This window comes from Poecilia latipinna, unplaced genomic scaffold (genome assembly GCF_001443285.1).
Source record: "Poecilia latipinna isolate Pla-1442-1.1 unplaced genomic scaffold, P_latipinna-1.0 Scaffold656, whole genome shotgun sequence".
NCBI lineage: Eukaryota > Metazoa > Chordata > Actinopteri > Cyprinodontiformes > Poeciliidae > Poecilia > Poecilia latipinna.
In genome coordinates, this window is record NW_015113272.1 from 331,620 (window position 1) to 348,277 (window position 16,658).

General features: G+C 37.5%; 1 protein-coding gene and 1 long non-coding RNA gene across 5 annotated transcripts; one reads left to right on the forward strand and one right to left on the reverse strand.

Moving 5' to 3' along the window:
* Window positions 1–695: 695 nt before the first annotated feature.
* On the reverse strand, window positions 696–4,580 carry apof (apolipoprotein F). Its single transcript, XM_015043922.1, has 2 exons — window positions 4,281–4,580; window positions 696–3,235 (listed from the first exon to the last, which is right to left on the reverse strand). The coding sequence occupies exon 2, from the start codon at window positions 3,198–3,200 to the stop codon at window positions 1,920–1,922; it is 1,281 nt and encodes a 426-aa protein (XP_014899408.1). The 5' UTR covers window positions 3,201–3,235; window positions 4,281–4,580; the 3' UTR covers window positions 696–1,919.
* A 5,827-nt stretch (window positions 4,581–10,407) lies between these two features.
* Window positions 10,408–16,290, forward strand: LOC106954439 (uncharacterized). Of its 4 annotated transcripts, none has more exons than XR_001426367.1 (5): window positions 10,408–11,204; window positions 12,207–12,321; window positions 12,918–13,011; window positions 13,118–13,162; window positions 14,414–16,290. It is a non-coding gene; the product is annotated as an uncharacterized LOC106954439 (long non-coding RNA). The 4 variants fall into 4 exon arrangements; XR_001426365.1 differs by having other exon boundaries at window positions 14,417–16,290; XR_001426366.1 differs by having other exon boundaries at window positions 12,918–13,162.
* The last annotated feature ends 368 nt before the right edge of the window (window positions 16,291–16,658 follow it).

The window sequence follows — 16,658 nt, forward strand, 5'->3', positions numbered from 1 at the left end:
AAATGTAAAGAAGTTCTTGAGGTATGAAAACTTCTACAAAGCTGCTGCACCTAAAGTCAAACACAACACATTTTTATGCAGTTTTTATTTATTCTCATAAAGTATGACTCAGACAAATGGCAAAATATGCTATGCCATGTGTTTTCTTCTGAGAAATGCTAGCTGAATTTTTGAAAGTAAATTCTCTCTAGCAATTAAAAATATTTACTCCGTCTGTTGCAGCTGCAGAGTCAGATTTATGTTTGAGCTCATTGTATTTCACTCTGCTTGGCCTTAGGGAGGGTTCAGATAAAGGTGCCACGAGGCACCATATGCAGATAAGGACAGAGCTCTCCCTAAGCTTCAAGTTTTAGTCTCGGTCAAAATTTTTTCTGAAGAGTTACAATCCTACTCATCAGAGCAAGGCTGACGATTACTGAATTACTGTGAGGTGACACACCGCTCATAAATCACTCTGGTGCAGAGGTAGGGACTCATTTTGTCTAGTTAGAGCAGATGCTGAGCGCTGGCATCTGCTTTCTGTTTTGGAAGAATCAATAAGGGGATGGTTCAGCGCTTTGTAGCTAATATTGATGATTAGTTAGCTTTTTTCAGCATCTTTTTTTTTTGTTATCATAAACCTGGTGCTCTGTTTACAAGTTTTCTAGAATAAACAAATGAGTACAAAACTAAACTAAAACAAAGAACACTGAATATGAACTTAATATACAATTTATTAAAATAAAAAAAACATACAAATTATAGGCATATTAACATATCAGTTTACTTTCCCTCCATGTACGTCACGTTAAGGAAATTAGGGAAGCAGGACAGAAAGTCGAGATCAAAGTTTGAGGAGTAGCAGGTTTATTTTCCTGAGTCTTTCAGTGCTGCTGCAAAATGTGCAGATAATTCAAACTGATATCCACTTTGTAAAAAAAATGGTGATAACTCTAAGAAGTATAGTTTGTCATTACATAGGATAGAATGAATATTCACAGTTTGCTATAACTAAATGAGTTAGTTATTAATAAAAACATTTATTTCTTTATGTGAAGTAATCTAGTTTATAATTCATTTTATTCACAGATGTTGTCAAATCAAGAGTTTGAAAAACATTAAGATATAGATTTTTCTTTTATTAGTGAAACGTTTTGAAAATTCTAACCTTTAATTTTAATACATTTATTCCAAAGGAAAACAATCCCACGGTAAGAAATTCCTGGTGACTTTAAAATAAACTTAGCTACAGCAGTATTTACACTTTCCTTTTTAATGACAATAACCTTCATAAAAAATATGGTTTTTAAATATCTCTTTAAACTTTCACAATGTCTTAACAATTTAATATAGAACAGATAATTTGTGGAACAAATCAAGCTCCTCCGTCTCCTCCCAGTGAAAAACAACCAATCAGAGCCAGGAGGAAGGTCTTACCACTGCCAATCATGCTTGCGTATGTGCTGCTCAATGAGCTGATGCTGAAGAAACAACTTTCTGGAAATCTGTTTATCCATGTTCAATGTGGGCTCCATTGTGGTGAAGGAGGGTAGCGTAGCAGAGATCAGAGGGGAGGGTGTGAGCAGCACATACATACAGTGATTGACAGCGCTAAGACCTGCCTCCTGGCTTTGATTGGTTGTTTCTGAGTGCAGACGACAGAAGGACCACAGAAAGAAGGCTAAGCTGTTCAGATGTCAGGACATCGTGAAAGTTTGAGAAAATATGCTATAAAACTTTTTTCTTTTATAAAAGTTACCTAATGCAGCTTTAAAGGCGAAACATTGTTGTACAGACTATCGGCAGTATGACTTCCAACCATTTATCCACCTATGTTTTTGTTTAAAATATTTATTTCTACACATGGGATTTTTCACCACCAAATAAACTTAACGATTAGGTATTCCTGCGTTTTTACAAATTGCCTGAAGTGTTCTTGTTCACTCGACAGTAAAGGTTCCCCTCTCCAAGCTGGACTGGTTCACCAGCACATCGTCCTCTGCCTTCATGGAGTTCAGCAGGTACTTGACTCCAGCTTTCATGCCGGTCTTCACTCCTGCCCCCACAGCGTACCCCGCCACCCCGACAGTCCCACCTGTGGCCACCATCAGGGCGTCTGTGCCCAGGTCCACGGCGCTGAGGATGGCTCTCTCCTTGGCCGTTGCTGAGCAATTGATCGAGGCGTAGTAGACCGCCGTGCCCAGGCTATAGAGGGTGCTGACCGCAGGGATCCACTCCACCACGTTGTACACGCGCTCCTCGTCCTTGTTGATGCAGCTCCTCACCGGGCTGCGCTTCATCCGCTGACCTGAGGATCGAAAAAGCTCTTCCTGGGAGCTGCACCGGCGGATCCAGCACTCAGACTCCAGGGGTGTGGATGGAAAGATGCGGCTTCCTTTCTTCAACACGGCTTGGTACATTCCAGGCATGAGAGGTCCACCACTGGTCACACCGGCACACAGGACTCCGAGTCTTTCACAGCTTCTGACAGCGTCCTCCAGTCGACCTGCAGCTCCTCTCACAGCCGTTCCCAGTAGCATGGTCCCATTCACTCGGCTCCAGCCATCACAGTGACCCTCCTGTGATCCAAGGCCACCGTCTCTCACTAAAGCCAGCTGCTGAATGTTGAACATCACTCCATCTATATGCTGACTTGCTTTTTCTCCCTCGGAAGTCGATGCTGATGTAGATCTGCTCATCTTCCTCTCCATAAGAGCCACCAAATCCATCAGCAGCTCCTCAGTGTCAGCCTTCCCCAGCAGGTCGTACAGCTTCAGCAACAGGAGCTGGGCCTCCTGTGGGCAGCCTGACGCCACCAGGACAGGCACCAACGAGAGTCCCAGCAGCTCCTGAGGGAACACAGAGGATAACGGATCATCCACCGCGCTGGCATGCAGCAGCTCCGGACAGCTGATGCTTCCTCGAATCTGGAGGTGATCTCGAATCTGATCCTGGAGCTTCGCCGAAACAGTCGATGTCACGAGTTGAGCAGATCGGATCTTCTCCACGTTTTGAGAACGAGTCGACGTAGGTTCAGATTTGCCTGGTTGTGGACTGGAAGCAAGGAGAACCCGACTGTCCTGTTTCTGCTCAGCATCTTCGCTGGCGGGAGTTGCTTGAAGCAGATTGTCCGTTTTGGGTGGAGGAAGCGGGACTCTGCACAGGCTCTGTTCGGTCAGCAGGAGCTGGATCAGAATCAGCCACTTCAGCTTGGAGAACATCCTCTCTCTCTTCACAGGGATCTTCCTCAAAGCCACTAATACAAAACCAAGATGACACAAAATAGCTGTCAGTGAATAAGGTTTGCAGAGGTTGTTAAAGAAACAAGTTAAATTATAATCTTAAATGATTATTAATCGGGTTTGTCTTGTAGACTTGCAGTCATAGTGGCTTCACCTGCCAGGACCCAGTGGGCTCCTGTTGGTTCTGTACAAATGGTGGATACACCTTTGTGTTTTGTTCTGGTTAGTATCTTTGCTCCTGTTTCTCCTAGTTGCCCTTTGTGTTTATTCATTCCATGTCAATTAGGCCAACTCAGTTCACATTAGCCACCTTTTCTTGTGTTGATGTTCACATTATAACTTTAGTTCACTTGCAGCCAGACCTCTGTGAACGGCATGCAGTTCTGCACACAGCAAGAAGGATGCAAAGACATACTTTGCATGCTGTGCTGTGTTTACCAACGTAAAATAAAGGATAATTATGTTTTCATGTCTATTAATTGTGATGTGCAATCAGACCCGACTCGCTCCGTTAACACATTCGTAAATACTGTTGTGGCAAAACTTTGATTTTTATTATGTTTTAATTGTTTGGACCTTTTACTTATTTTGTTTTGCATATTTCAGCACCGGTGTGCTGAAATATTTAATTCAGTAGTTCAATGTTATAGTTTCTGTTTTATGATCTCTTTGTGACTTTGTAAACTGAGTTTATCTTATTTTTTATTCATTTTGCTAAGTTTTTTTAATCACTATCTTCAACTTATAATTCTGTCGTCTGCCTTCCTCCTGCTTGCATTTGTGGCCACAGCAACTATTCAGCTTAAGGCTTCAACAACATCATGAACAAAGATGTTTTTTTGTTTTTTTTTCGTGGTGCACAGTAAATCAGATCAGTAAAAAAAAAAATTACAAAAAATTAAAATGCAAAAGCAGCAACAGTGCAATAATGGCAATAAATGAAAACATTAAATTTGTGGTTCTTATTTCGTCTCGCTCACAAATTACATTAGTCATCCTGTTCCTGACAGCTATGAAGTTAAATTTTTGCTTAATTTTAGATAATTTTATCCCACCTACCTTAACAATAACCACGTCTTGCAGACCGCAGCGTGTCAGATGGCTTCAGGACGTGGGAGGCTGTTTCTCCTCGTTCTCTCAGCAGCCTCTTTTTCTGCCTCCAATCAGAACCTGCTTCTCCAACACGGCATCTCAGAGCCCTCCCTCTCTGCCATCCGTCTTTCAGCCGCCTTTTCTACTTGGCCTCATTGCTCAACAGGGAGTGCAGGGCTTGAATATTGATTCACGTGGGGAAAGTCCATGTGGTCTAAACCAGTTTTGTTTGTCTGTCCACTCATCCCCCACAGTCCTTCTGCTCACTCTCACGCAGCCGCTCGGTTTTGTTTTTGACCCACATAGTTGAAAGAAAGTGCCCCCCGCCCCACTCCTCACGCCGTGAGCGAATTTCTCTCTTTCACTGCCAACAAGAGGAATAAAGAAAGTGAGCTTGTTTTGAAAGTAAAGACAGGATTTCTTCACAGAGTTGCATCTATTTGGATCTATTTTCTGCCTTCATTCGATTTAATCGTTTGGGGTCTGCAGTGGTAACATCTATTCTTTGTATAAATGTCTAAAAAGGCCTTTTAGAAATTTTAGACAAATCTACTGAGTTATTAATCAATTTCATTACATTTTTACAAAATCACTGGTGCCACAACCTCAAACAATTCATAGAAACTTAATCTAGGAAAACAGTTTTTGTAATTTATACTTTTTCAGACTAACTAGTTTCTAGGCAGTCTTGATAAGTAATCCTTACATTTCTGTTTCTTTGGGGTTTAATAATGAGGCCTGGATGAGGATTAATATTTATTTTACCACCAGGCAAAGCAAGCAGGATGGAAAAAGTCTTACATGTTCAATGAAAGAGCATAATTTAGGGTCACCAAACCCCCAGTCTGTATGTTTGAAACTGAGTTCGCTGTCCTTCCATCACCAAAGCAAACATGTTGTGTTTGCTCTGCTGGGATTTTAACTGGAACAGTGTGCTTCGGTCAGAGGAGATTGGGCTCAGTTGGAACATAAGCTTCTGGTCGATCTGGCCATGGAAAGGCACTTCAGGCCCAGTGTTATTAATGCAGCAGGATTTTAAACGAAAATGTAATAAATTGAAAACATTCGAAGTGAGACTCCGTCCAGATCAGATGAACCGCATCAAGTGATTTTCTTTTGAGGCAGCGCAGCAGCTATGCCCTGGGGTCCCTTCAGATGACATGAATACATGACTTGTCTCTAATTTCTGGTCCATCTTGCACTGCAGCTGCATGTGTGATCTCATTCGCTTATCTCTCATGACCATAGATGAGGGTGAAAAATGTGGACAGACCAGTAAATCCAGGAACTCACACTTAAGCACTGGTTGTTTTTCAACATAACAGACTAGAGAAGCACCTAGATTTCTCTATTCATCCATTTAAAGTCACATTCGGGCCTGAAATTAGAGATCAGGCCTGAAATCTGGATGTAGTGTTGGACTCTGACCTGAACCTTCAGAGCCACATAAAGACAGTTACAAAGCCGGCCTTCTATTAGAACATTTCTCTGATTAGAGGACTGGCCTATATATTTTCGAAAATGTCAGTCTCATTGTGATGATATCAAAATCATATGGACTCCAGCTCTAATTCTCAGAAACCATTTTAAGGTTTTATTTATTTGTATTTTTTGCTTTGTGACCAACTACTGCTTTACACCACCTCAGCTCTGTTTAGATAGAAAATATTCAGTCGTTTTCCTCCTTCGTCTTTATACTTTGCTGGGATTTTCAGGCACAAAAATGATTTACTTTTTCACAGTTTACCAAAACCGTTTCCTATTTTTCAGAGGCTCTAAAGAAATTTCATTTTGTCAAGTTGTTATGAATTTATGCTTGTGCTGAAGATATTAAATTGCATAAATCCCTCTTGTTCTGGAAAAAAAAAACAACAACAGACACAGCTTCTTGGTTCAAGTTTGATTTCACATGAATCAGAGCTGATCCTGTGCATTTATGTCTCTATTTACCTTAAGTATCTTTGTCTGTTTACTCTGTTTATCTACTTTGTTGTATTTTTTTCTTCTTCTGGTTTAGCAGCTATTTCGATTATCAACACTAGGGGGCGATGTGTCTCCAAAAAGGACTTGAGATTGTTTTCTGAAGAAATCCTTGTCTGATTTGTCCCGCCGGTGACAGCAGAGATCGATCTGTTTCTAAACCAGAGCCAGCTAGAACTATGATAATAGATGCTGTCACAAATGGGTCCAGGGCATGAAAGCACATTTAAAAGAGAGAAGACTTCCTCATGTGCTTTGTTTATGTTTTTATAAAGCCTAATTTTTGGTTTTAGTTCTGTTTAAATGGAGGTTACTCACTGAAAAGACTTGACTTGTCTCCCTGAAGAAAATGCCAAAAGATTACAGGTAAATACAGATAAAATTGTGACAATGAACACGATTATATTAACCCTTTGCGACCTTCTTCCAGCCCTTAAGTAAATAGTTGCATTTCACTTTAATTAGCAAGCAGATTTATCCAAATTATGATTTCCATGCGTTTCATTTCGTGATCACTTTGTAATAACACACAACAGAGCAAACCCTTTTTTTTTTTTTTTTACTTATTTAAAAGCAGAAACAAAGGAAAAATATTTAAATTCAGAAAAACTTTGCACAGGAAAGCAGCCTCATGGGTTTCAGCTGTTAATGTGGAAAAATCAAGCACCTCCTTGTTGTGTAATATATAAAGAATATAAGTTAATTAGAGGGGCTGCTTACGCAATTATTTCTGCAGGGAGCTGTGAGTTGACACCTGTTAATAGAGGAGAAACAGCCTGAGTGGTCCAATCAGAAACCAGAGGAAATGTGACTGCTGTTCACACGGCTCTCCGGGACTTGAAACTTAACCAAGTAGCAAGAGGCAATGAGACTGTGAGCCTGTTGCACGTCAAAAGCACCTGAGCACAAACATCTATGCCTGGTTTGACTGGTTCTTTAAACGGAGCTAATGAATTTTAATTAACTGGGATTCCTCAGAGAACTGGTAAATGAACTTAAGAGCCTTTGTGTTGCACACTTGTTCAAAAATAACAAGACGCTCCTTGTTACCCTTTTGTTCAAGTGTAACAAAAACCTGTGACACTCAGACATGGGTGTAATTCAGAGATTTTCCTTCCTGGCAGCTTGCTAATTTGCTCAGCACTTTATGAGCACTTTTATATTTGATTCATAGCACCAGCTGCGGTCAGCCAAGTTACAATGAACTTTATGTTCATACAAAGGAAAACATTTATTTAGTTGAAGGCTGGGCTGGCAGTGTGGCAGAAACAAATGGCAGCCAGGATCCCATCTGAGTTTGTTCAAACTCTTGAATGTCCTGAAAGTGTTTTGTTTTCTACTTATCGTCTTGAGGCTGTTGGAGATTTTAGGAGCTTCCCAGAAGGCCATGACTTTCATTTGAAACGTTAAGTAAAACTCTGAACATTTATGTTTCTAATAATTAGTCCCCTAGTAAAATGTGCAGAATAAATTACAGTTTTAAATAGCAAAATAACAAGAATAATGTGACTGCAGTCACATGTTGAGAGAAACTAGCAAAACGTCGATTCAATGCAAAACAAATACTGGTCGCAAACTGCAGTGAATGTCTCTATCAAGTTGGTTTGATCATAAGACAAATGTTTAGAATAATATTAATATTGGAAGAACAATTTTGTATATCCATGTTAACACAGATGCTTACAATGAACTACTGCTTAATGTTAGGAGAGAACCATTAAGCGGCTGTTTTTATTTGTCCTGTATTTTCTTTTTACTTTCTCGAAACATTAAAATCCTCTTTTAGACATACAGTTTATGCTGCAGTGTTCTCATCCGTTAAACAATTCAATATTATATACTGGGCAATTTATCTTGAGATGTAGTAGAGAAACGTTTCTCTTTAATTCATTAGCAGCATTTTAACACTGCTACTAAATGTTGCAATCTTGAAACAGTTTCGGCAACTTTATTTGGCCCACGCTGTGTGCATCTTTCTCTGATTGTTCTCTCAGAGGCGGACCGGCACCGACGCACAGAAACAAAAACCGTTAAAAAGTTTCTTCTCCCAGAGCTACAACGTTACACTCACCGGCTAACCCTACTTCCACTGCACAACAAACCGTGATGTAGCACGCAGCTCAGATTCTGTAAAACTCATGAACAAAAAAAGAAATAGGCAAATAAAATATATTTTATGAGTGAATAAAATCCATAATTTAAAAAAAAAACACTGTAATAATTTAAATAAAATACTTCTAGGATGCAACATAAAGGTTGCATCTGCTCACAGCTTTGAATTTTTAAGCAGTATCCATTACTGAGTGTGTAAAGATTAAATACAAACTTAATTAAATGAAGCATCAATGTTTCTCCTTGGGGTTTCACATATGTTTACTGTTTGTAACAGAAGAGAGTGCCACTAATGTAAAGTGAATATATCGCTTTGTTCAACACCAATTTCTTCAGCATAACACAATTATTATTTCTATGAGAATTATTTGTTTTTTGTTTTTTTGTTCTTATGATTATAACTAAAGTCTAAAACATGTCAAGTTGTGCTGTTTCCCACAGTAAATAAAGGAGTAAAATTATGGTAATTTTAATTCCATATTACTGTAAAGTTGTCGTCACCAGACTTATTTTGTCTTTTTCAAGCTTAAACTTTCATGCCAGTCACCAAGGATCGATCTCTAGATTACATTCATTGTCAGGAATCAAACCAAATTAAAACAAGTGAAACATTGCTGCAGCAATTCGTGTTTGTTTGTGATTCAGAATCATTCTGGCAGGGAGGATTAATCAAAGTTTTCAGCTTTTGTTCACAGAAAGCCAGTCAAAGTGTGTCCACTTGTCCTTTTAGAGAGCGTGGGAGTTATTTGGACTCTTACACACCAGTCAATGAGAGCGTAGACTGAAGAGCAAACATCCGCCTGCAGGGCGTACGGTCAGCTGCGGTCAACCATATTACAAGTACCATTTCCTGTGGCCAACACCCACTGTTATTTAATCATTTAATATACTTTACAGTTGTAATAAAGGAAAAAATCTTGACTGTAGTTAAAATAGCTGCTCAACATAATGTCTTACTGCAGTGTGGGTTTTTCCTGATCCACAAATGGTCAAAATAATAAGCATTGGGAACAGAATATACATGCAGCTTCACTGTTATTTGGATAAATGTCCCTTTACAAGTTGTACACTGAATAAATCTTTTGCAGACATTAACAGGGTTCTGGGGTGATTCTGGTATGAAACTGAACCATTATTGTAAGCAAAATTGATAGAAGGCATTTAGATTGGATGGTTTTTTTGTCAAGCATAGTTTTTGAATTTCAGATGGAGCAGAGGTCAGAGTAAATCCACCAGCATCATGTCTGCCTGCTTCTCCAAACCCAGTATGTTTGTGTTTGGGATCATTGATCTGCTGAAACATCCAGTTGTGAGAAGAAGCTGAAGAACTCTGAGGTGATTCTATGTCAGCATGACACTGCCACCACCATGCTGAAGAGTAGATACAACTTCAGACCCTCACTTTGACTCAAATAACCGAGTCTTTATCTTGAATAACCCTAAAACTTTCTCTTAAGGGTATTTGGTTTGTCTGTGTGGACAAATACAAATTTAAATTCAGCATGACAATATCTGGTGAAATTATTGAAATTCAGGCATAGTTAGACTTTGAAAATTTTGGGAAAAAATATATATTTTTTTTTATTTAGGTGATCAATTGTAATTTTCTCCAAATACAAAGTTATTTGAAAAATACATCAGTAGTATTGTTCTTTACGGGTTATCTGATATCACTATTTTTTTTTTACCTGCAAGAGTCGTCTACAGTAGAAGGAGGGACCGGGTCGGTCGGCCATATTGGATTTAACAAAACTAATTTCTTGTATTTGCAGCTGATGGCCAGTAGTTGATAGTGTATTTTATGATGCATTAGTGTCCACTTCAGTGGTCTGTGTGCATTTATAACATAAAAATCCACAAGAAGCACAAGAAAATGGCTTTTAGACAGCTGTCCACTGTAGTGACCATTATGCATGAAAGGGTTAAGATACAAAAACCAGGTTAACATTTCAAGGTGCTTTCCTCAGACGGAGGTAGGAAATAAAATATAAACAAAAACCATATATGTTTTTATTTCTCCCTCATAATAAGACAACACCACATTTTGGAAATATTTCACCTTTGCACTGGGTAAGTTTAGACCAAAACATTTCATGTTCTGGGTTGATAGACCAGAAATAACATTTTAAAGGCAACTCCTGTGAACATGTTGCTTAAAACCGCTTAACAAGATGCTGAAATAACATTTGGTGAATTTATGGCCTCTTTTAAGCAGTGAATTACTGTAAACCTCAAGTTGTTGGTTAAGCAAATCACAATACAACTAAAATGACTTCTCATGAAAATGTGAAACAACGAGGAAGTCGAATATTTACAAAACAAATAACCTGAAAGGCGAATGATCCAATAACACAGTGACCTTTCATTGTTGTGACCTTTGCCTGATCTGCTGATGTTGCTGCAGTGGCAGCTTTATTTGGGTGGTTCCCTGTTTTCATATTAGCTTAATAGACATCCTCATGAGGTCACCAGTGATGGGTTCAGAGAGATGATCGATAATAATCAGTGTATAATTTCAATGTACTTTATATAATTCAAATAAGTACTAATGACTGACACACATTTGCCCTCTGAAAGATAATAATACTCCATCAAAATGTCGCATGAAGTAAGTTATTTAATTAAACATGTCTGATGACAGAGATGCGCTACATTTCTTTGGGAGGGGGTGAAGCGTTAATCGGATTACTTATGAGCTCAGAAGAACTATATTAACCGAGATCCTGAGCCCAAAGAGTCGCTTAGCTTGAACTCCAGAGAAGCAAAGCTGATCGGTTTATGCTGGAGAACTCCAACAAGGTAAACTTTGCATTCTTTTATTTTAGAACAATATCAACACATTTCCTAAATGTTATAACATGGAGAGAGAAACATCCTGTAGCAAGTTCTTGTACGCATTAGAAGGGGTTTGTCTTTTAATTGTGATTTTTGTTTTTTAAAGTCTCAAACAAAAAGCGTATGCTGTGTGCTCTGCAGCTCTTGTTGTCATTCTTGCGGGAGCCATTTACAGGAAAGATAACAAATAATGAATGATTGAGAGCTGAATAACCGATCATACTCTTAAGATGCATTTTATGATTTAAAATAGATTTTCAAATTAGTCTATGTTTTTGATGAATTAACCACAGGGTTTTGTCATGTTCCCGATAAGAGAGAAAATCTTTAATAATAATTTCTGTGGAAAAGCTAAAATATAAATCAATCAATTAATTACATGCCCATCTCAACCATATGAATTGTTTCATGTTACAAAGCCGGACTGTTTCCTGGTTAGAAATTACATATCTAAGCAGGGACTTTACTTGTTTTTACTTTCTCCAACCATAAAACCTCTATTTCAGACAAACAATTGATGTCCTGATCCATAAAATACCAATTCAACAGCTTTTATGTTTTCCAAAGTTGCTCAATATTCTCATGATGGTTTCTGTAAAAGGCACTATGGGGCCTGAAGCAGAATTTGATTTTCAATCAAGAACTAGATGATCTGCCATTATTTGCTGAGATGTACTTGTGAACAAACCGAGCGCAAACACAAATATTAAACTTATATCGTCAGCTTGTAGCTATTAACAATGAAGATTATTTTTTTTGCATTTTTAGAAGTAAATTGGACAATTCCTTTAGATTTTTAATTGAAATTTTATCTTTCCTGAAACACCAAGTCAAATTTAATAATATTCTCATTCTTGATTGGCAAATATAAATATTTTAAATATATAGTCTGCTTTAAAATTCGAGCAATTATGATAAATCCCTTGATGTTTTGCCAGCATTTTAAATTGCATGATTTATTTTCAGAAAAATGGAGGAAAATCGAAGCTGCTGTAATCTTGCTTCCCTGGTTGTGTTGGTCATTCTTATGTTTCCTGTGACATGTTTGACTACAGGAGACACATATAAACCACCCAGAGAGGTAAATGGACTATTTCCTTCCTAAGATATTCCGGTAACACTTTATTTGAAGGGGGGTGAATAAAACTGTCATGACACCGTCATAAACATGACATAACACCTGTCATGAAGATGAATAAGCCTTCATGAATATTTATGACTGTTGTCATAAAGCGTCATTCGGTAAATTATGACACTTTTAATACAAAGTTGACATTATTCAAAATGTCTTTGTTATGACAACTTGACATTAACCAAGAAATCATTACTGTTTAAACTTTACCTTTAATAACATAAAGTTACATAATTTTTAAAGTGCAATCAGTAATACTTTTATAACAAATTTATATCAGTAATGATTTCTTGGTTAATGTCAAGTTGTCATAAAGACATTTTGAATAATGTCAACTTTGTATTAAAAGTGTCATTATTTAATGAATGACACTTTATGACAACAGTCATAAATATTCATGAAGACTTATTCATGTTCATGACAGGTGTTATGTCATGTTTATGACAGTGTCATGACAGTCTTATTCACCCCCCTTCAAATAAAGTGTTACCGATATTCCCTCAAAATGCTTTACCTCACTCAGCACGTTTCCTCTTTGCTTTCAGAGAAGCGAAAACAAAATACTCAAGAGATTTAATCCCACTGACTACGACAACTTTGTGGGTCTTTTGGGAAAGAGACACGCTGCTTCAGCATCGAGTAAGCATTTCTTATATCATTAATCTCAAAACATTTCCGTTTTCTTGCAAGGCAGTGTTTAAGTTGGGGGTTTACAAAAATAAATTTAATTTTCTGTCTTGCGCAGATTATGCCGATCACATTCTTGCTGACCTGCTAAAACAAGAAACAGGTGAGTGGCTGCAACGTCTAAAGTCATTTATTCAGGGCAGTTTAATAACCAACTCTCTTGTTTTATCTGCTCAACAAGCCTCCAGTTTTCTATACGAACTTGAAAGGACATTTTTTGCTTTGGTGATATTGATTATATATATATATATATATATATATAAACCTTTGTAATTAAAACTTTTTTCACATCATTAAATCAAGAAGTTTGGGAGATTTGAATTAAAATTCTGAGCTTGTGATTTCAGATTTATTGATGAGGGTGTAAAGGACAAATAAAAAGCACTTTTCTTGCTAACGAGCTTCAGAAACTTAGAAATCAGTTTTGAACCTCAACTAGAGTAATTATATGTTTTATATTTGTAGGATTGTGTAAAACTAGTAGATACTTCAGACTTTTTGTTTAGGCTTTTCATGAAACTACTGGGGAGGAAAACAACCCTTGATCTGTCAGCTTGTCATGTTGATTCTTGTCAGATCTCTCCTGTGGTTGACTTATTTCTTCTCCCCAGTTGAAAATATAGTTAACATTCCTGCACTGTTGTATATCCGGCTCAAAACTTTTTCACATCTCAACCACAGAACCACGCTGCATTTTAAAGGATGCAAGACAAAAGAGATATTTTTGCATATTTTACTTTGCAAAGTAGCTCAAGCTCACTTAAAAATGTTCAAGTCTTTCCCAATTGAGGATGATTGACAGCACTAAGACCCTCCTCCTGGCTCTGATTGGTTGTTTTTGACTGGGAGTGGTGCATTTCTTCAGATAATTCAGGGAGGTGATGGAAAACATGGTGGCAGTTTTAACATGTATGGAATTTTTTTTTATTATAAAAGTTATATACTGCAGCTTCAGCAGCTAGAATCCCAAAAAGAGACTTAATACATCAATAATATGCAGAGTGTGACACTTTGTAACCTACCCAGCACTGCATTCAAGCAAAGACAATTGAGATTTAATATGTTGTGCAGCTCTAAACGTCTCAATAACTTTATCCCTGAGTTTTCTGCTGCGTTCTTTGGTTTTCAAATCTCTGAGACCTTCACAGAACAGCAGGGCTTTAATATTTAATCAAAAACAAATCAATTCCTTACACTCATTAGGCGACTTATCAAGGCACTTGACTGCACATACAGTTCTTAATCGATGTTAAAAGTTCAAAGAGTATTACACATTTGTCAGTAACTACATTTTGTCATATAGGATAATGTTTTAGCCTAATTTTTTCACTGGTGATTTAATCCTTGTGTGCAGCAGGAGCGGGTTGTGGATCAGTGCCAACATTTCTGCAGAAGACGAGGTTCAAATTCTCCAACTGTGAAAAGCAAAGGTGAGAAATGGACTTCAATCTGTCCTAAAGAAAACAAATGTGATACTAGACTGTTTGGCAACTGAACCATGTTTGATTTTCCACAGAAAACGACACCCTCTGTAATGCAGATGTCAAACATCCGTGTGTGACCAGCTGCCATAAAACCTGCAATTTCTCAAAGCTCTCCTATTCAACAGAATTATCCATTGTTGGCAGCCACAGAAGGATAAACATGCTGGTTGCCAATGAAATCACAACTGTGACATCTGTTGCAAAAATGTATCACGAAACAGTACAGTAAAATATTTATTTATAGTGATTAAAGTACCTTTCACAAAAAAAAAAAAAAAAAAAAAAAATCCCAATTTTTCTTTTGGTTCCCAAATTCCCAAACTTAAATTCCAACAACTAACATAAATACGTGTCAAGTGTCAATACAGCACTGTACATTTTTCCCTTTGAGAAAAACCTTAATATTGACAAGATTGTCAAGGAACCGGTGTCTCACTCTTCCCATTAAGAAAAAATTCAATGCAGCAGGTATTAAACATGAGCACAAGCAACGTCTTTAAAAGAGGCTTCAACATAAAACATCCCAATTCGACTGACACCGAGACGTGTGAAATCTCCTGTTAAACCATCTCCTGTTAAAAAAAAACAACGGATAAAAAAGGGAACCACACAAATAATCAGTTGTAAGACCGAGTCTGAAAGGCTTCCATGTAATACAAATTTAAAGTGATTGAAATCAAATTCAAAAGTGCAGTATGGGTTTTTTTTTCAGCCACTTCTTGGTCTTCACTTTTTCACAAACTTAAAATGTTCAGTTTATCAGACACTGTAAGTAGAAACTGCTGGACATACTTTTACACATTGTGTGTCATCTAAAAAAAAAAAAAAAAGTTTTCTCCAGTTAAACTAAAGCATACAGAAGCAAAACTGTGTCTAAAAAAAGAAGTAAACACACACTATGAAAGGCTTGAATAAAATTATCCTTTATCCTCCTTTTAATCCCCATTTTAACGTCACAGTGCAAAGTCGCGTGTGCAGCTCATGGCTCATACATTCTCAGTTCGCAAGGCACATTCTTTACGCGTCAGCTTGGGGAGAAGGATGCAGGAACTTGCCAAATGTACGTGTGTGTTAGTGTGTGTGTGTATAGTGGCAGTTTCAGGAAGCGCAGACAAATATTCTGCAACTGTTTGCTTACAGCAAACCAGGCGTTGTTTCAAAAATAAGAAATTATTCAATCAACTACTTCCTCATCCATCGAGTTTTTCCAGATGCGCCAGGAAACGTGGCTGTATGAGTGAAGCTGCTGGATGAACTGAATTAAGACAACTAACAAACCTGTATTTGTCTTCCCTCACTGGGTAACCTTTTCTCCAGCGGAGGAATCTTTGGTTGAATTATATAGATCTGGAATATTATAGTAAACATGCCTAATGTAAGTATACTGGCTCATTTACACAGGATTGGGGATATTGTAGATTAGATTAGATGTTATGGAACTAAGTAAAACAATTCACCCTCAAGTTGTGTCCAAATCTGTTTATGTTCCCTTTACAGTGCTGTGAAAAAAGTTGTAGGTACTTTTTGCGTTTTTCTAACTTATTTCAGATCAAATAAATTTTAATAGCCGACTGTCTCAATGTGAGAAGATAATTGAATCAATAATCAAACTAAATCATTTAACTAAAGTTGATCAAGACATTGTAAATGATGGGACCATGACTTTTGCTCTACCAGAAATATTCTGATGTCCGGCCATCAGAACGTGACCTAAAGCTCAAGCAAACATTTGATTGGCTCAATAAAATAAAAAAAAAAATAAAATTAAAAAAAATATATATATATATATATATTCAAGATTGGTTTTATTCAAAGTTTGAGTTGAACCTGATTGAGACATAGCATCACTTTAGAGCAGGGCTGTCCTACTAAAGTCAAGTAAATAACGTAGTCCGTGTTACTCAACTCTTAAGGATTAGACGTCGAGTTTTCAAATCTTTTAGGCTCGGTTGAACATAATTATTCTCGTATATAAAAACAGGATTTGTCTTAAATTCTTTGAAAAAGTTTGATATATTTACCCAAGTTTAATGAACTAAATAAAAAACTGACTTGGGTGCAGCAAATGTTTTACTATGTGCATTGCTGCCAAAAACTCTCTTGGTGTGTAATGTA

What these genes read in the sequence shown, in the direction of transcription:
- apof (XM_015043922.1), bottom strand. Translation starts at nt 3,200, where the DNA reads ATGTTCTCCAAGCTGAAGTGGCTGATTCTGATCCAGCTCCTGCTGACC.